This window comes from Callospermophilus lateralis, chromosome X (genome assembly GCF_048772815.1).
Source record: "Callospermophilus lateralis isolate mCalLat2 chromosome X, mCalLat2.hap1, whole genome shotgun sequence".
Lineage (NCBI taxonomy): Eukaryota > Metazoa > Chordata > Mammalia > Rodentia > Sciuridae > Callospermophilus > Callospermophilus lateralis.
In genome coordinates this window covers 23,479,048-23,500,081 of record NC_135325.1, presented here as the reverse complement: position 1 = coordinate 23,500,081, position 21,034 = coordinate 23,479,048, and the positions used below count along the sequence as shown (strand labels likewise).

General features: G+C 32.9%; 1 protein-coding gene across 1 annotated transcript in view; it reads right to left on the bottom strand.

Moving 5' to 3' along the window:
* Cfap47 (cilia and flagella associated protein 47) overlaps positions 1-21,034 on the bottom strand; it is a 421,187-nt gene that overhangs the window by 4,075 nt on the left and 396,078 nt on the right. The window contains exon 63 of the mRNA XM_077107522.1: positions 1,381-1,549. Within this exon, the coding sequence (XP_076963637.1) occupies positions 1,381-1,549 (169 nt within the window). The remainder of the gene's footprint in view (positions 1-1,380; positions 1,550-21,034) is intronic.

Sequence of the window (21,034 nt, the reverse complement as noted above, 5' to 3'; positions counted from 1 at the left end):
TCAGGTAAGCTTTCTTCTTCTTTTTTTTTTTTAAAGAGAGAGTGAGAGAGAGTGAGAAAGAATTTTTTTTTAATATTTATTTTTTAGTTTTTGGCAGACACAACATCTTTGTTTGTATGTGGTGCTGAGGATCGAACCCGGGTCGCACGCATGCCAGGTGAGCATGCTACCGCTTAAGGCACATCCCCAGCCCTCTCAGGTAAGCTTTATCAAATTGTGCCACTTCAAACTAACTAAAAATGACAAGAGTCTCAGTTGATTCCATATACCGTCACATAAAACCTTTAATTATGCCACCAATAATTTAATTATCAAATCACAAGGAAACTAGGCACCTATTTTGTTCATAAAACTTGATAAATAGTTAATTTAAGAAACTGCCCATTGTATGCTAGATAAAATGAGTACCCATTTTAATTTGCAAATCTTTTTAAGGATACCATTTAATCCCCTTAGAGTATATAAGCAAGTACAACATGATCATCTTAAGTACCAAGGCAGGCAATGGGATATGCAGTGAAAGGCAAAAGAGGCTTTATCTTCTTTATTATTTAGGTTGTGCATACTCTTCAAAAGATGAAAAACAGAAATAACTTTTTCAAATACTATTCAACATTTTCTCTTTTTCATTAAAATAAAAACAGAATTTTTCTGATTATAGCCCTACATAATAATTGTTTGATATAAAAGTTTAGAAATCCCTTTGGCATTGGATTTGTGTATTATAAGATGACAACATGTCTTTTGAGTCTGTGCTACTGAAAGTAAACTGTGGTAATAAGTATCTTTTCCAAAATAATACGAAAATATCTTTGGCCTAAAAGTTCTTACTATAAAATGCATATGAAATCTTATAGAGAAATTTTCCTTATTGGATAAAATTTTAAAATTGTATTTGCCTTGACTATTAATAAAATGGCCACCTTAACAAAATCCTTTATAAATAGTACATTTTATACCATGTTTTTAAATTCTAAATAAAATTTACCTTCATATTCTTCATTTTAGTTTCAACATTTGACAGTACTGTATGCCTTAATCAAAGGTTCCAAAACTTCTATCTCAAATAATCTAAAGTTAATGTTTTTAACAGCTATATTACACAAAATGATACATAGCTATACATATCACTTTACAGTTGTTATTTGTTTCTTCCACATTTCCTTAGTATGGAGGAGAAGTGATTTCTTACTTTCCCCTGGTATTGACAACCTTTATGTTATATTCCATATTTAAATTCTTTTACTACACAAAAGAAAAGTAAAATAATACACGGCAGTTGAAATAAGTTGACTTTTGCAAGGTTGCTAATCTCTCTGATCAATGGTAAAACACTTTCTTCTTCATTTAATCCTTGATTATTGTCATTATAGAACTCACCTCTATTACTAATGTTGCTTTGTATTTCTTACTGTACATTTGGGGTTTAAATCCTACAATGATGAGGACTCCTTTAGTGTTATAAGGAGGAAGTTCTCCAGTCTGAGGTCTTACAAAAAACTCCGGATCACTGCCAGGTAGGAAGTATGCAGTGAATGGCTCAGAATATCTGGAATAAAAGTATAAATATCAATCTGTCAAATTAGATTGTGATCTAATTCTTTTTGTGAGTATTGATGTATAAAGTTTGAATCCTGCTGCAAAAGGCATACATTTAAATGTGAATGCTGAATACTAATAGAGTAAGAGTGAGAAGGCATTTTTATAATGAAGTGTCATTCTTCCCAGGGTGTCAAAATAGAATCCTAAAGTTTTTTTTTTCATTCACATTGTATTCATAGTGTACAAATAAAATATACTATCTCTATAAAATTGTCAGAATTTATGTCCCAAGTGAAAAGTTAGCCAATTGCAAATCCATTCATATGTAAAATAACTAGCTAAAGCTATGATAAAGTCTTTTGTTTCCAGTAATATTTCATTATGATATTTGCTTACTTTCTTTCAGCTCTCCACTTGTTAAGTGAGGTGAAAACCCTTTAGAGTCTCATTAAAGTTTTTTGGACCTGAAGATGGTCTATGATCTGAAGTGAACTGAATGACATTTTGGATTCCAGTGACTATCTATCTTCATGTCAAGGTTGGCTACATTTGAGGTGAAGACTGTGAAAGAAGTTGAGGAATTTCCTGGTAGAATAAAGCAGGGCAGCCACACACTACATAAGAGGTTGTAAGTGAGGAATTTAAAATTCAAATTGACAGGGAAAGTGCATGTAACATGTCAGGTATGGCTTCTGAAAACAATTTCAATAGTGAAACATAGAAGAAAACACAGGAAAAATTCAGGTTGGAACTCACTGATCCATTCAACAAATATGTACTGAGTATCATGATGGAATATCAAGAACGTGGTCTGTGGATATGGATGGCTTAGATTGGAATCATAGCTCTATTTTGGTCCATGAGTTTAGAAAATATACTTAATCTTTCTGTTTCTCAGTTTTGTCACCTGTTAAATTAATAACCATAGTAAATTAACTTTATCAATGCCTGGCACATGGAAATTGGTAAGGATTAGCCAGTGTTACTTTGATCACTGCTATTGTTTTAAAATATTTTTTAAACAGTGCTGGAAAATGATGAATGATCCAATAAATAAAGTCTATGAATATTATATCAGGAAGATGGCAGAAAAGGAACTCACAAATTCTACCCCTCAGTGCAGACACCAATTCAGAAATAATATATGGAAAATTTCCCTTGTTGGAATACAAAAGTCAGTTACAAGTCTTTGTGCCACAGTAGAGCAAGGAACAAGCCACACAAAATTCAAGGAATTTCTTGGTACCTTTTTGACATAGTTCCTTCTCCTGGCACAGTGCTGCTACATGATAGGAGAAAAAAGCCAGCTAGCTCCTGGATTTTTCCTGAGGAGGAAAATGGGAGACTGCACCTGGGCATCCAAAGTTCTGATTTTACACTGAGGTGGGGCTGCATAAGGAATTGGCTTATGACTTGCCTATCTCTTAAGGCTGATGGAACTCAGCATGCTCTAGATTTCTGGGGGCTATCAAGAACTAAACAGAAAGTCTGGAGCTGAAGAAAACAATTGACGAAAAGAAAAAATGTAACAAGAAGAATCAACAACAAACTTGATCAAGCCAAAAAAAGAACCTGTGTACTTGAAGAAAGATCAATTTGAAGAGAAATCAGCTCTAAATATCTAGTCAAAGGATGAGTGGAAAAAGAGTAAAAAGGGATGAATAAAGCCTTTGGAATTTGTGGGACACTATCAAGAGAGCTAACCTTTGGGAAGGTGACATCAGCAAGATGGTGTAGTAGGAGATCCCAGCCTTATTTCCTTCCACAAAGAATGACTTGTCAGATCTATGATTTGCCTGATGCTATGGTTTGACTGCTCCAAAACACATGTTAAAATTTAATCCCTAATACAATAGTGTTGGTAGTGGGGCCTAATGAGAGGTGATTGAATCATGAGAGTGGTGCCTTCAGGAATGGATTAGTGTCACTGTCATTGGAGTAGGGAAAATCAGTTGTTATAAAAATGACCTGATCTCATCCTTGCTCTTCTTGCTGTCTCATTCTAACCCTTTCACCTTCTACTGCAATAATATACAGTACAAGATATTGCCAGTTGCTTGTGCCATGTTCTTGTACTTTCTAGTCTTCAGAATCAGGTCTGTTATAGCAGCAGAAAATGGACTAAGACACCTGACAAAGAGCTCAAAATAATTGTTTCAAGGAAGCTCAGCAAACTATGAGGACAGATAGACAACTCAACAAAATCAGAAAAGCTCAATAAAGAGACAGAAATTATTTTAAAAGAATAATATGGTAGCTATTCATGAATGAAAATAAGCCTGAAAGAGTTCAAGAGCCCATTTAAGATGCAGCAGCAATACAGTAGAAGAGAAAAAAAGCAAAGAATAATTATACATTTTGACTGCACCACCCATCCTCTAGATAGCACACAGAGGGAACTCCCTGGTTTGCAAGTCCCCCTAACAGGGAAAAAAAGTGGATTGAATAACTAACTTCCCTAATCCTTTGGGGGTACTTTCTGGGATAGTAGTTTCAATTTCATTCTCCCTAGGTCACTGTAGAGATTAGCATAATTGTTAAGTTTAAAGACAGCTGGAAATAAAAATGGAAGATATCAATAGCAGCCATGGGGCAGGAGACACCATGATCCTCAATGTCCTGTTCTGCACAAGACTTCATCAGTCTTCTTTACTGAAGATCACTAAAGTCCTCTTGGTGGTTATGTATCATTCACATTTTCATGGCCAAGGACCCCACAGTGTTTGCTATCAAAGACCACCAGGTGGCTTGCTCTCCCGGGCTCTCTGCATATTTCACTACTGAGGAAGCAAACAGCCAGCACAGACACCACAGATTTCCTGAATATTTCACCACTGAAGGCCCCACAGAGTTTTGCCTTCATGGTCTCCCAGTGCTGAGCCAAATCTACCCTTCCCCATCTACAATCATTTCAGCTGCTGCTGTTGTGGATGTTCTGGCTTAGTACCCACACAACGGCCACATGTATGCTTGCAAATGGGCTCAAGCTCTCTGCTGCAAACCCCAGCATACATTTAAATATGAATGCTGAATGCTAATAGAGTAAGAGTGAGAAGGCATTTTTATAATTAAATGTCATTCTTCCCAGGGTGACAAAATAGAATCCTAAAGGTTGTTGTTGTTTTTTTTTTTTTCACTCCCATAGCATTCATAGTGTACTGATAAAATATACTGTCTGAAATTGTCAGAATTTATGTCCCAAGTGAAAATTTAACCAATTGCAAATACGTTCATGTGTAAAATAACTAAATGTCCACTCTTGTGCGCTGACAGCTAATGCCTGCCAACTGGGCTGGTGCACAATGCTAGCTCCAAGTACTGCAATTGCAGTGCACTAGCAGCTACCCTGGCCCCTTGGAGGCTGCCTCTTGCCACTGTGTTGAACATACAGCTGGTTCCTACAGCTGTACTCACATGTATGCCTCCAGCTGGGGCCTGTGTCTGCCCTTTCGCATGCAACTGGCTAGACTCCATTCCACAGCTGACCCATACAAATTGCTCAAGTACACACTGACAGCCTAACTACCCTGTATGTGTCTGCAGTTAGCTTCATCCGTTATCTGGATTTATCATCTGAGCATGGGCTTCCAACTGCTGCCTGTCTTGGCCACTTGGCAGTGGACCCAGTGTTACCACTAAAGAATCCAAGAGCCTTCAAAGATACCTGAACCTCTCATAGCTCTTGTGTCCATGGGCCACACAGTTGCTGATGTTACAGATCTCAACTGTCCAAGCCCATGAGACATTATTTCCTCAAAGACTTGAAAATACTGTATGCCACCAAACATGGCACCCTCCACTATTAGACATAGTGCTATAGCATATACCCACCCACGTGTCCTGTTCCCCTTTTCTGAAGGTGAAAGTTTTTTTTTTACTGATGCCAATCTATAAAAAGTCTGTAAGAGGTGACTACTTTTTCAAATGAACTGACACCTGTGCAAGGTTATAATGATTATGAAGAATCATGGAAACATGACATCACCAGAGCAACAAAATAAACTTCTAGCACAGACCCCAAAGAACTGAAGGTCACTGAATTGCCTGAGAAAGAAGTAAAAATAATTATTTAAAAGAAGTTCCATGAACTAAAAGAGAACAAAGATAAATAATTTAATAAAATCATGAAAACACACAAGAGAAAAATAAACAGCTCAACCAAAATATTGAAAATAGATAAAGGAACCAAACAGGAATATTAGCGATAAAATATATGATTGCTGAATTTAAAAATTCAGTTGATAGCTTCTAAAGCAGACTAGATCAACAGAAGAAAGAATAAACAAACTGGAACAGAAATTTGAAATGAACCATTTAGAGGAGAAAACAGAAAGAATGAAAACTTGTGTGGGATCTGAGAAAACGCGAAGAAAGCTAATACTTGTATATAAGGATGGAAATAAGAAAAAGAGAAAAAGGAATAGAAAACTTATTAAAATGGCTAAAAACTATCCCAATCCTAGGAAAAATATGAGCATCTAGGCACATAAAGTTCAAAGGTCTACAATAAGTTTTAATCCCAAATAGTTCACCAAGGCACATTATATTGAAACTGTCAAAAATTAAAGGCAAATACATAATCTTAAAATCACAAAGAGAAAAGGAACCTTAACACAAACAAAGGAATTCTAATAAGTCTACCTGTGGTCTTCTCAGTTGCAATTATGCAGATCAGAAGAGCGTGAGGATGATATATTTAAAGTGTTGAGGGAAAAAACTAAACCTGACAACCAAAAATTCTCAGCAAAGCTGTCTTTCAGAGATAAGGGAGAAAAATAAAGAATTTAATTCAAAATCTGCCACAAGAAATAAATTGCCACATTATGTACAAAGATAAAGGGGTCAACTTACTAAGAGGATTAAACCATTGTAAATATATATTAAACCCAATACTAGAGGCCATAAATATATAAAGCAAATATTAATAGATCTTAAGGGAGATAGAGACAGCAATGCAATAATTAGCATGGTATATTTATGCCCTACTTTCAACAATGGACAGATCATTTAGACTGAAAATTGATAAAGAAACATTAGGCTTGAACTGTACTTTAGGTCGACTGAACTTAATGGATAAATATAGAACATTTCATTTAATAGCAGCAGAGTATACATGTTTCTCAAAAGTATATAGAACTCTCCAGGATAGATAGTGTTTTAGGTCACAAATCAAGTCAGCATATTTAAGAACATGGAAATCATATCAAGAATGTTTTCCAACCACAGTGCCATGAAACTAGAAATCAATAACAGGAAGAATTTAGTAAAGTTCACAAATGTGGCAAATTAAGCATGCTCCTGAACAACAATTTCTTTGTCAAAAAAGGAAATCAAAAGAAAATTTTTTAAAATATTAAGGCAAATTAAAATGGAAACAATATATGAAATATTAATGGATGCTACAAATGTAGTTTACAAGTAAAATTTATAGAGATAAATGCGCAAGTAAAGAAGAAAGCTCTCAAATAAACAAACTAACATTATGCTTCACTTATATATAAGAAAAACTTAAACCAAAAGCTGATAGAAAGGAGGAAATAGTAAAAAAAAAATAAGGCTCATATCCATAGGAAAAAATATCAACAAAACTAAGTTCTTTGGTTTTAAATTAACAAATTCAAATAAATAAGAAAGAAAATTTGACATTACAATGGATGCCTCAGAAATTAAAAGGAAAATTAAGAACTATTATAAACAATGCATGCAAGCAAATTGAAAAACTAAGATGGCAATTAATAAATTCCTAGAAGTATACAACCTATCAAAATTGGACCAAGAAGAAATAAACAAGTTAAAGAAGTCAGTTAAAAAAATTGTAGTAGTAAGTAAAAAAAATTCCAACAAAGAAATTTCCAGCACCAGATGTCTTCACAGCTGAATTTTACCAACATTCCAAGAAAAATTAACATCAGTCCTTATTAAACTCTTCTAAAAAATGAAAGTCCCAATATTATACCTCCACAAACTATAAGAACAAACTAAAGCCAAAGTTAGCTGAAGGCAGAATATAGAAATTAGAGCAGAAATAATTGAAATAAGAGAATAAAAAAACAATTGGTAAAAATCAACAAAACTGTGAGTGTTGAAAAGGTCAACAAAGTTGACAACACTTTAACAAGACTGACTTAAAAAGGAGAATACTCAAATAAATAAAAATGAAAGATACATTATATATAATTGATTCTATTGTTAAAAGGATTATAAGAAACTACTGTGAATAATTATAAGCCAAAATAATTGAGAAATGAATAAATGCCTAGAATTACATAACCAACAAAGACTGACTCATAAATAAATAGAAAATATGACTAGGAAGGATATTAAATCAGTAGCCAAAAAACTCCTATAAAAGAAAAGTACAGGGTCAGATGACTTTGACTAGTGAATTTTACCATTCTTTTAAAGGAGAATTAACAATGATCCTTCTCAAACTCTTCCAAAAAATTGAGGAGAAGGGAACACTTCCAAACTCATTTAAGAAGCCAGAATCATCCTGATACCAAAAGCAGACAGACACTACAAGAAAATAAAACTAGGTTAAAAGACCTGATGAACATATATAAACATTTTTTTTAAATGAGCAAAATGAATTCAACATCACTTTCAGTGAATCGTATGCCATAACCAAATAGGACTGTGGGAGGCAATAATTTTTGATATATAAAAAAATCAAAAATGTGATATGTTAATGCAATGAAGTATAAAAATAAACAATTATTGTAACAGATACAGAAAAATTATTTGACAAATGGAACACCATTTCATGATTCAAAGAGTCAACAAACTAGGAATACAAGGAATTTTCTATCTCATCATGTAGGCCATATGCAAAAAGCCCACAACTAAAATTATATTCAACAGTGAAACACTGAAAGCTTTCTGTCCAAGATCAGGAACAAGACAAGGATGCCCATTCTTGCCACTTCTATTCAGCATTGGACAAGATGTTTTACCACAGCAATGATGTAAAAAATAAAAGACATTCAAATATGATAGAAAAAAGTTTTAATCCTGCAAGATGAACATTCTTATGCAAAAAATTGTGCTTATAATTAATAATATTGTACTGTACCCTTAAATATTTGTTAAGAGAATTGATCTTATGCTTATGTATATCTTACTGCAATAGAAGAACAAAAAAAAGAGGCAGTACCTATTATTAAGAAGATGAATATAATGCAGTGTTTTTAACTTGTTGATTCAAAAGAAGTAAACTCACGGTTCAAATGTTTTATATATATTTCCAAAATATAAACAATATACATGATATATAAAATATTAATGAATTGCTTTAGTCAAAGTTGAAATGAGGAACCAGCCAGGATATGTTGTACAGTTATAATGTTTATTCTTCAGTTTCTAATCATCTGGTCATTAAGAATCGAGATTGTGGCCTTAGGTAACTCAGTGTTTCACAATATTTTGCCAGCATCCTTACATAAATCACTATGTAGGGAGTTCCCTGAGTCTAAACTGGCTTCATTATATTTTGATTTCTAACATCTTTAAGTTCCTACAAAACTATCTAAGAAGACCACACAAACAAAAAATTTGATCTTAACTAAAAACATTCAGAAGTAGAAAAATCTTACAGCAAAATTCTTACTGACACAAGAATTATAGTTATTTGAAGTTTATTCAGATACTCATGGGGATGATAGTTGGTGATCAATGCAGAACAACTATATAATCAGTTCATGAAATGATGAGGCTTCATTAGGAAAGGTTTAAAATATTAACTCACTAGTAAGAAAGCTTTGCAGTATTTATAGCAGAAGATCGGAATTTAGTATATTTCTAAAGAACAACTGCTTATAGAATATTGTGACCCTCTTCTGTTCTTCTAAAGTCCATGCACAGGAATAAAGTCTGGGATCTTTGGGAGAAATGTTGATGGCCAGTGGTGAGCTTTACAATTTATCCTTCTTCAATACATGCTGCTATATTTCTAAAACAAGATTTAAATAAAGCCATAAAGCTAGTCCTTGGACTGAGAAAATAGGTGCTGAATGACTCAAAGTATTCAGTGCCCTGGAACCCAGAACTGTATTCCTGGTGGGAATGAGGAAAGAAGATGCTCTCTGGAGAAGGAAGATGTAAGGCCTGCTATCTTGATGTGGGAGAGATGGCCTGATGGATTGGGATATTTGGTCCTGGGTCTATGCTGTTGTTGTCTGCCCTTGATACACAACAGCACCTATTTATTGTGAACTCGGTCATCACTACTTAGGGGAAAGTCATGACCTATCCCTGTCTCCTCTGATGATAAATGTATACCAGCTTTTTCAGGCTCCCCTGGAAGCCTAGGCCCCTATTCAAGGAAGAAAAAGCCTGAGAAGAGATGACATCAGTCTTGAGAAAGATGGAAACATGAGTGGACCAATGAGTCTTCAGGAAGCCATGGGGCCTGTGGTGAACTGATGTGAGTCAAGAAGGCAGCACCTTCCCTAATAAAGGCAGAGAAGAGAAATAGGAAGAGCTCAGATAAGATAAACAGATGTGTTCTAAATGTACATCTGGCCTGTAATCTATATCTCAGGCCCTGGGAAACTCCTGTCACACAGATAACCACCAGTACACTAGTTAAAATTATAGTTTAGCCACTATGATATTCAGACCTGATGGCCTATTAATATGATGATCTAGGTTTCCTTTGTAAGATAATTAAAAAAAATGGCTTATAAGCTGACTTCTCAATTACACAGCTTTGATTCCTGGTACTGACATATGTGACTTATGTAGTCTCAAGTATTCATAAGAAGCACTGACATTGCACTACTAGAGTGATCCTAATTTTACAGAGGCCCAGAATTAAATTACAGCAATTGGGGGTGAGGTTACAAGTCATTGTGCCTCTCCAACTCTTGAGTTTCCTTAAGAAAAACATTTTTTTCCTGCCTGAGTCCTCCCATATACAATAGTAAAAACAATGTTTTTGTTCTGAAAACTAAATACAAAATTAAAGATGTCAGCTACTGCTGATGAAGGGATAGGCTAAAAATCAAATAATCTATGAAAATGATTTTTAGAACAAAAATATTGCTAACAATAGAGAATACAATGTAGAAGCAATAGCTTCAGCTTGTTATTTCTGATATGAATGGGTGTTCTATAGGTTATATGAGGAAACAAGACAAAGGGTTTGCTAAAATCACTTTAGTGGATGCTCTGATCTGTATAACTCTAAATCATCCAGTGGGGGAAATGGTTTAATGAAAAGTGAAGATTCATTTTGCTTGTAGTTCAGGAAATTTATGGGTTTCAAGAGAAATACAACTCAAGAGACAGCAAATATTCCATCATCATCTTGCCAGGGTTAATGCAGGAAATAGTAACATTAGATTAGGTGTTGAAGGGGAGTTTCTAGGATGTGTTTAGAGACTGCATCAAGGAAGACTAGGAAAGGGGCATTTTCATGGGATGAGCTTTAATGTTGTTGTTAGAGGGAGGAAGAAAATGAATGACATGGAGTCTCAATAGTGAGGAGATACCTGCCCCAAAGATATATAGGTCTAGGTGGTCTGCGGAGTCCTAAGGATGACAGAAAGTTTAGTATCCTTTTACTGAGGCTTTCAATGTTGACAGCACCCAGCCAACACTCCTTTATGAATTTTCAAATGTCACCTAAGGAGGTGTTATTACCTCTGGTTAAGAACTATTGGACCTACTTTCAAAACTCATTTTCTTGCCCTTATTTGCCATTGCCTGAACTATATGACCCTTTCAACTTGTAAAGCCCTATACACATTTACACAAAGATTACTGTTATATAATCCTAGTAATCTCATTTTAAGTTGGCATGGCTTCCAGAAGGTTCTTCTTCATTCAGTTATTTCCAAGACTTCTGTTTTATTGATTCATATTTTTAACCATGGATTTTTTTTGTTCAAATATTTACATTGAAGCACAGGTGAAGAAATGAAATGAAAATAGTGCTTCATTGTTTTAATACTAAGGGTTTGTGTGCATTTTGATGGAGAAGAGGGTTAGGGTTTGGAATAGTGAAACACTATTTAAAAATGACCATCTTTGAGGGCTGGGGTAGTAGCTCAGTGGTAGAGTGCTTGCCTAGTATGTGTGAGGCACTGGGTTAGATTCTGTACCACATATAAATAAATAAATAAAATAAAGGTCTATGAACCTCTTAAAAAAAAGTTTAAAAAAATGATCATCTTGGGGCTGTGAGTCTAGCTCATTGTAAGAGCATATGCTGATCATGTCAAAGCCCTGAGCTTGATCTACAACAGCAAGAAAAAAAGAATGATCACTTATCTCCTCTGGAATGTGGCATTCCTTAATTTATACTAGCCAATAGTGTGTGTGTGTGTGTGTGTGTGTGTGTGTGTGTATGTGTGTGTGTGTGTGTGTGTGTATATATATATATATATACACACACACACATACTCACAATATAGCTGACAGAGCCAATGCTGGAGGTAGGAATAAGAATGTTTAACAGCTTTCTTAGGGCTGTTGGTATTGAAATATATCTGAGCAAGTCTGACTTGTTTATTAGCCTACCAAAATTCAGAAGTCCCTGAATCTGAGGCTCATAAGACACCAACCTGGAGTAGGGATGTGAACAAGAGTCTAGTCTCTATTGGGATGAGACTAGAGGGAGGGGAGGCAGGAGCTTAGGCATCTTACCTAAATGGCCACCTAGCCCACTAAGCACTGCCAAGTCTAGTAACTTCCTTCATTCTTCACTGTCGTTGTGTAAACATGTATCCATGTGTGGGTATGCAAATGTTTTGGTAAATCAGAGACCATGATATCAATTTTGTAGTACTGTAAAATTTAAATTATGTAATTTTACATATGCTAAATAGTAGGCATACAATGAACATTTATTATTATTATTGTGTTGTTCTTAGACGGGGGCAGACAAAGGGCTAAAGAAACTGTAACAATCATGAATAATCACTAAAGTGGGCTGATAATGTCCTACATTTGACATAGCTCTGATCTTTATTGGAAAGAAATTATTTTCTGGTTTTTTTTTTCTTGATAATAATATCATTAACCATGATAGAAAACTGTATCTGGGGAAATATCCCTTTCTATATGTTTATGACAAAAATATGGCAATCATTCTCAAAGGTAAAAATAACTGTATTCGGAAAATTGAAATAGCTGCTCAGATAAATGCTGACTCTAGAGATATGATGTTAATACATAGAGGAAAGAGAGAAGATTTCTGAAGGGGAAAAGTTGTCATTAAATTTTAAAGGGTTTCTAGAGGTTTTAAAATATTTTTTACTTTCCATCTGGAGCATTTGAAAGCTATTTATTTCAGTCAGTGGAAAGTCCTTGAGAAAACTGCTTACAAAACAATTTCATCAGTTTTTTTATATGTCATCATTTTTTAAAGGATGGTAGTTTTATTGTTATTGTTGGGAATAAATGGATACTCAGCTGTGGTGTAAGATAGTTGATGAATTAAAGATGGTTTAAACAATGTAAGCAGTATGAGTCCCAAAAAGATTTCTTAAATTACATGTATTTAATGTGTGTGTTTATAAAAAGGTACACATAAAGCCCTATAATTTATTTTTGAAAATCAGAATCCTTGTCCACAATAGATATTAATTTTACAATATGAAAATTTCTATGTAGCATGATCCAAAATGACTCTTCAAAAACTGGTTAGTTCATACAATTAGAAATCGATTTCTAATTCCTATAGTTTAGCAGAACTGAGTTGTAATTAGTGTTTATGGTCAGAAGATGGCACACTACTATTTCTTAAGATTTACAACATAGACCTTTGTGTAATTCATGTTCTGTTCACTTTAAAGAGAAGTATTTTTAATGCTATCACAAATGACAGATGTGAGTGAAAAATAAGACAGAAAAAAAGAAAAGCAAATTTCTCAAAAGTTTTACTTATTACTAATCATTTATGTGCAAATAAAATTTTTAAAATAAGATTAACAGGTAAGCTGTTTTGATACTTGGTAATGTTTTTATCCTTCTTCAGAACACTTTGTAGCTCTAAAACATGCCTAAAATTGCTTGACAAACACTAGGCTTTTTAAATACTTAAAACATATAAAGTGAAATGTATTCCTTAAAGTATCTTCTCTTTCCTATTGTCCTACGGACATTGTGTTTTATATAATTAATTTAGGATACAGAGAAACCACCATGGGGAAGTGGTCAAATCTTGAATGAGATTGCATCATTATGTTTTCTTATCTCATCTTTTTTCTTTCTTCTATACTCCCCACTAGTTTTCTAGATCTTCAGAATGACCTGAGATTTTTTAATACCTACTTAGGTATAGGCTACCTAGGATTGGAGAGTAAGTTAAATATAGTCAGTAGCTTATTTACAGCATTGGATCTTTAAAATAAGTTCAAAAACAGATCTGACATAGGGAAGTAGGTAGTTTCCAATTATCCTAGAAAACTGACCCACAAAAAAACAAACAAACAAACAAACAAACAACAAAAAAAAAATCCTTTTCTGTGTTTTGCATACCATTATCTGAGCCTTGACACTCAAAGACTACCAGCTGGTTACAATATTCAGAAAGAATCTAGGGAGAGTATACTGACTTAGGAGAAGCTTAAAATATTCAAGTAAGCATTACTTGATTACCATAGCATGCTCATATTTTCTTTAACAATTTCACATTGAAAAAAGTGGCCAGTGTTCCCTTTTTTATATCCATGTCAACATAGTGACTCTCTGGTAACCAACTGAATGTAACTAAAGTGACACTGTGGAACTTTTGGTATCTATGTCAGAAAATGCCAATCATCTCCTACCTGGTTCTCTTGGAATAAAAACTGTGGGAAACCAGTCAAGATGTACAATCCAATTACTGGGGACAAACACAGTAGAGAGTTTATGTATAGGTACTACTGCTGACAGCCCCAGTTCAGCTTTCTGACAACAACCAATATGTACTGCCAGTTGTGAGAGTTTTGATCACCCAACTCTGTCAAGTCTTCAGATAACTGCAGACATGGTCAACATGTTACCATTTGCATGAGGGACTCTCCATCATTAAAATATACCAAAAATGTTCCCCAAATTTGCACACTAAATGCACTTATTGAAGATAATTCTATTTACTGTTTAATATTTTTTAAAAAACTCATTTTGATATCAATATTACAAAGGGTACGATATTACATCCTCAGAACCAAAATTGAACAAAATAAAAATGTATAGAAAATATTCTGATAGAATTTTTGGATTCTCTGTAATACTAAGCAGTTCACTCAATATAAAAGAGCTCAAAACAAAAAGTCAGTATTTTTCACATTTTTGAATGCATTTGTCCTACATGACTTTATATACTAGAATTTCTGATAAATGCATTAATTCCCTAGGAAAATGTTTATGGAAATGTTTATTGAAACAAAGTAGGTCTATTTTTGGTTTCTATTGAGACTTCCTTTGAACTTAATGTTAGCAGAAATGCATCAGAATAAGAGATACACGCTACTTCTAATTCTAACAAAACATCTAAGAGAATGTTAGTAATATTAGTTATAATGAACCCAGAATGATTGGATTGTAATGAAGCAGAATGACTTTCTGTTTTGCTTCTTTCATAAATATATACTGTATTATTTTCCTTTTCAGCACATTTAAAAAATTACCAAGCAGATCTTACTGTTAGAGACTTATGTCATAATTTTTTTCATTTTTTCATAGTGCTCATAAAACAAACCTCAAAGACATTTAAAAAATCAAGATATCCAATGAAAATACAAAAATAAATTGAATAGCAATTTGAAGAAATTGACTTTGTAACTGCCTCATGTTTCTCAAAAGGCCTACTGAAAGTATGAATTTATGCTCTGAGGGGAATCAAGAAAGCAAGAACGTATTGCTGTGATAAGACTGAGTGAGAAATAGATGCAATCTTGACTTTCATTATAGGAAATAGGAAATAGTGGGTTCAGCATATCTGCAAAATATCTATTATAGTATAAATAGTATAAAATACTAAAAGTCTACCCAAATTAGGATGATATTCTCAAAATATTGGGAGTAAAAATCATAATGGCATCTAAATTAAATTATTCAGCAGGATATAACATGCTACTATTCTGTCCTTTTTCTGATAGTAAACATGGTCCTAGGTCTGTGTCTCCAATTAATTCAATGCAGGCAATTTCCAATTAGATTTAGAGACAAAGCAGAATAATGAAAATAATTTTTCAATTTAGACAGAAATAATCATGGTGATATCTTTATTGGGAGTTTTCCTTTGTGAGTTCATACAAAAATTTGAGACTTTCCTTTTGATTGTAATCTTTTATAACTAACGATTGCATTATTTAATTGCATCTGTCAAGAGCAATCAGTAGTGAGGTGATGAAGGATGAAACTTTGATTATTTTCAATTCAAATGATTTAGTTCATATGTTTTCATTAAAATAAGTGCAGAATAATATTATAGAGTGATTAACAAGGACACAATATAACTCAATTATTATGAATTATGTGTATTATTTGCTTCCTACAATGAGACAAAAGAAATATTTTACTCATTAAAGGTCCTTACAAGTTATGAAATGAATTCACATTCTCATGTTTTAGATGAAAACTATCTTGCCTTTCTTTCTTTTTTCTTTTTATCTTTATACGAAATTTCTGTTGTAGAATATTTAAAACAAAACCCTAGTCCCAAAGACTATGGGAGAAGCCCAAGTGTGACGTAAGCTATGTGCACATATGGAACTAGATGAAGAAATTTGATTTCCAGCCCAAGAGATAGGTTTCTCTGAGTAAACAGTATGGTATTAAAATATATGGCCCAACAAAGAAGTAGAAATTCATTTTTATACTCTGAAGTACACAGAAAATATGTTAAATCTGACCAAGCTAGGAAAATTGTACAGGCCAATGAGTAAAGAACATTTAAATTACTAGAAGAGCAGAGTTCTAACCATGTCCATAATGATGTTTACTTAGAACTATTTAACTCATTAAATATTTCTGTGAATTACATTAGATAATTAACTTTGAAAAGTTTCCAAATATATTGATATGATGCTTTGTTACAGTAAATAAGGATACAAATTGTTATATCCTTTAAAAATAGGACAGATATTTAAAAATGATTTTACAAACTTTGCAACATCTCTGAATAGAAACAGCAAATTGTTTATGCCATTATTCTCTATAAATCTAATAAACACATTAAGTTTCTTTTTGGTCTTCAAGGCAAATTTATGTTCAATAATCACCATGGATACTGTCCATTTATTTTTTCCTTATTATCATAGAAATGAAAGTATTTGGGGTTTTCCTTCTTACATAGCAGAATTATTAAACATCCCTTACATGTCTGGCACTAAACTAAATAATCCCAGTCCCTTTCCTCATTTAATTCAGTTTAATGATGACCGCAAACAGTATAGACATTATGTGGCACAATACATCATCAACAAATTTCTGAAAATTAAAGTGAAAGAAACTTCTTGAAAGATACTGGAGAAAGATGAAATGTTACTTATAGGGGAGCAACAATTTGAATGGCAGATTTCCTCTCATAAACCAAATGCCGGTAGGAAGTGCTAAAAGAAAAGAACTCTGAATCATGAATTCTGTATTAATGAATTATTAATTAAATTAATCAATTATAATTAAATTATTATTAGTTGTTGTGATTCTTCAATAATGAAGGGAAAATAAAAAAATAACCTCAGATTAAGGAAAGCTAAGAGAACAATCATTATAAACAGAACTAACCTTAAAGAATAGTTAAGGGGTATTCTTGTATGTATAATATGTCAAAATACACTCTCATGTCTATCTAAAAAGAACAAATAAAAATTAAAAATAAATTTAAAAAACAGTTTGAAGTAGAAAATAATTAAATGAAGATGGAAAGTGGATAGAACTTCAGAAGGAAAGAAAAGCAATGGAATGCATTAAAGAAAAGCATAAGTAAAATGGACTATCCTTTTCCTCATGTTTTTAAAAGCATTTGAAAACTGAAGGGAAAATTATAACATAATCGTGCATGGTGTTCGATGTATATAGTGGAAAAATTTAAGAGATTTACATTTAAAAAGTGGAAGGGTAGCAGGGAGTGGTGGCACATGCCTGTAGTCCCAGCGGCTCTGGAAGCTGAGGCAGGAGGATCACGAGTTCAAAGCCAGCCTCAGCAACAGCAAGGTGCTAAGCAACCCAGTGAGACCCTGTCTCTAAATATAATACAAAATAGGGCTGAGGATGTGGCTCAGTGGTTGAGTGCCCCTGAGTTCAATTCCTGGTAACCCCTCTCCAAAAAATGTAGTAGGGCAGAGGGAAGAAAATGGAAGTGAGGTTTCCACATTTCTCTTAAAGCAGAAAAATGTTTATAGGGGTAGACTGTGATTTGTTGATCATTAATATTGTCATACTGACAGCAACTGTTAAAAATACACAATGAAATACATTTAAAGCACTATAGATAAAAAACAGTAGATTCTAAAAATTCTTCTGGTAACCAATAATAAGGAAAGGAAAGGAAAACATCAATAAGAAAAAAAATCAACAAGCAGAAACAGAAAACTAAAGTGGTGAAAATAAGACCTAAAATATTAATAATCACTTTAAATGTAAATGATGTAAATTGACACAAATACAAATTAAGAAATAAGTGGATTTAAAGATGATCAAATTATAGGCTATTTATAAAAAGTAACCTAAAATATAATATCACAGGAAAACTGAAAATATAAGAATGAAAAATGTATACTGTACAAATATTTATTTCTAAAAGAACAGAAGTGGCTAATTTAATATTAGTTAAACTAGACTTCAACACTAATATATTTGTCAGAGAAGGAGGGACATTATAAGATGATAAAAGAATAAATACACCAAAAAGACACAGTAATCATATATTTTCATTCACCAAAAAATTAGAGCTTCAGACATGCATATGGCAAAAAAGCACTGGAAAAAGAAATAAATAAATTTATAATTACATCCATGAATATCAACACCCCTTTTTCATCAATTGATATACTTATTAAACAGAAAATCAGTTAAGGAAGCATAAGAACTGAACAATACATCATCAACCAGCAGGCTCCAAGAGATACTTGTAGAACACTCCATCTTCTATTTTGTTTATTTATACTTCTACCCATAGATCTGTCTGCTGAAATAGGTTACTTAGAAACACGAATAACTAAATTTATGCAGAGTATGTTTTCTAACCACAATGAAATCAAACTAAAAATCAAGAGAAATAAAACAGAAATTTTAAGATTGTAAATTAAATGAAACTCTTCTAAATAACCAGTGTGTCAAAGAAGTCTCAAAGAAAGTATAAGGTACATTTAGAACTGAATGAATGTGAAAATACAACATACCAATGCCATAAAATTCAAGTAAAGCAGTACCTAAGGGGAATAATATACTAGTAAATACAGTAGGAAAAAGGAAAGTCCACAAATTAATAATCTAAACTACTTCAAGAAAGTAGAGAGATCAAAATAAATCCATATCAAGTAAAAGAAAACAAAAATAAGAGTAGAAATCTATTATAACCCTAACAGAAAAACAATAGGAAAAAAATCAATGAAGCAAATAGCTAGTTCTTTAAAAAAGGTCAATAAAATTGACAAACCTCTAAGATGACTAACAGTGATAAAAGAGAGAAGCTGTAAATGACCAATTTGAGAAATAAAGGAGATTGCATAGTCTCTGCAGATATCAACAGAAAAATAAGGGAGTATTATAAATAAGTCTTTACACAAACTACCAAACTCTCCCAATATTAAATTAAAAATCTATTAAAGTAATTACATCATAAATTTTAGAAAGCTTCTGAAAAAAATCTTCAGACCCAAATGATTTCACTAATTCTAACAAACATTTCTAGGAGAATAATATCCAATTATAAACATTATCATCCATGGAATAGAAAAAGAGGGATTATTTCCTAACTATTTTTTTGAGTATAACATTATATAGATAACAAAATCAGATATAGAGATGATGATGATAATAATAATAATAATAATAATAATAATAATAATAACAACAACAACAACAACAACTAAAAAAAGAACCACAGGCTAAAATCTCTCATGAGGTTAAGACACTAAAATCATGACCAAATTATAGCAAATGTGTATCAGTGTATAAAAGGTAATGTGTACCAAGAGCAAATGGGGTTTATGCCAGGAATACATGTCTAGTTTAAGATATATTTGCAATTCAATCAGTGTAATCCACCATATCAACAGACTACAGAAGAAAAATGGCAAGATATTATCAACTGGTGCAGAAGAAACATTTGGCAAAATTCACTAGTCATTCTTAATAAAGTCTTTCAGAAAATCAGAAATACTAAAACTGAAAACTGTGTTTCCCAAAATCCTAATCTCTTGTGCCTGAGAATACGACCTTATTTGAAAATAGGGTCATTGCAGAGGCAATCAATCAAGATGAAGTAATTCTGAATTAGGGTAAGCCATAATTCAATATGACTGGTGTTTTTATAAAAAGAGAAGGGGCTCAGAGAGAAACACACAGTGAGAAATTCATGTGACTATGGAGGCAGAGAGTACAGTGATGTGTGCACAAGTCAAGGAATCCTAAGGATCACTGGCAACACTAGAAGCTAAAATAAAGGCATAGACCAGATTCTTCCCTAGAGTCTATAAAGAAAGTGTGGCTTTGCCCAAGCCTAGTTTTTTTACTTCTAGTTTCCATAACTGTGAGAAAAAAAAATTTCTGTTGTTTTAAAGCCACTGATTTTGTGCTAATTTCTTACTTTAGCCCTAGGAACTCAACATGGAGAAAAACGTCCTTGACTTGATGAAAATCACCTTAAAAAAATCCTACAGCTAACAACTAATGGTGAAAGGCTGAATGCTTTCCACCTAAGTTGGAAAGAAGTAAGTGATGTCTACTCTCATCACTCTTGTTCAATATAGTACTGAAAGTCCTAGCCAGTACAATAGGCATAAAAGGAAAAACAGTCATACATATTGGAAAATCTGTGGGAGGCATGAATGTCTATGTAGGAAATGCCACAGAGCACAAAAACAATGCTTATAGAACATATGATTGCTTCACAAATTCTGGGGATATAAAGCAAACACAAAAATATCAATTGTATCCTCTCTGAACTAGCAATAAACAAGTGAAGACTAAAATTAAAAACACAATGCCATTTACACCTACTCCAAAAATGAAATGTCTATCTATAAATGTTGAAAACTTATACAGGATTTATAAGCTGAAAATTAGGAAACACTGATACAAAAAGTCAAAGGTCTAAATAAATCAAGAACTGCACCATATATGGCATAGTTTCAGAAATATAGTAAATACATAGTTTAGTGAACTAATATATTAAATACTATAGTGGAAATTATAAATATCAGTAATTTGATCTATGGGTTTAATACAGTCCTTTCAAAATAAAGAAGAAATTTTGTAGACAGACAAGCTTATGTTAAAATTTATATAGAAAGGTAATGGAAATAAAATAAATAAATAAATAAATATGAGAGGGAGT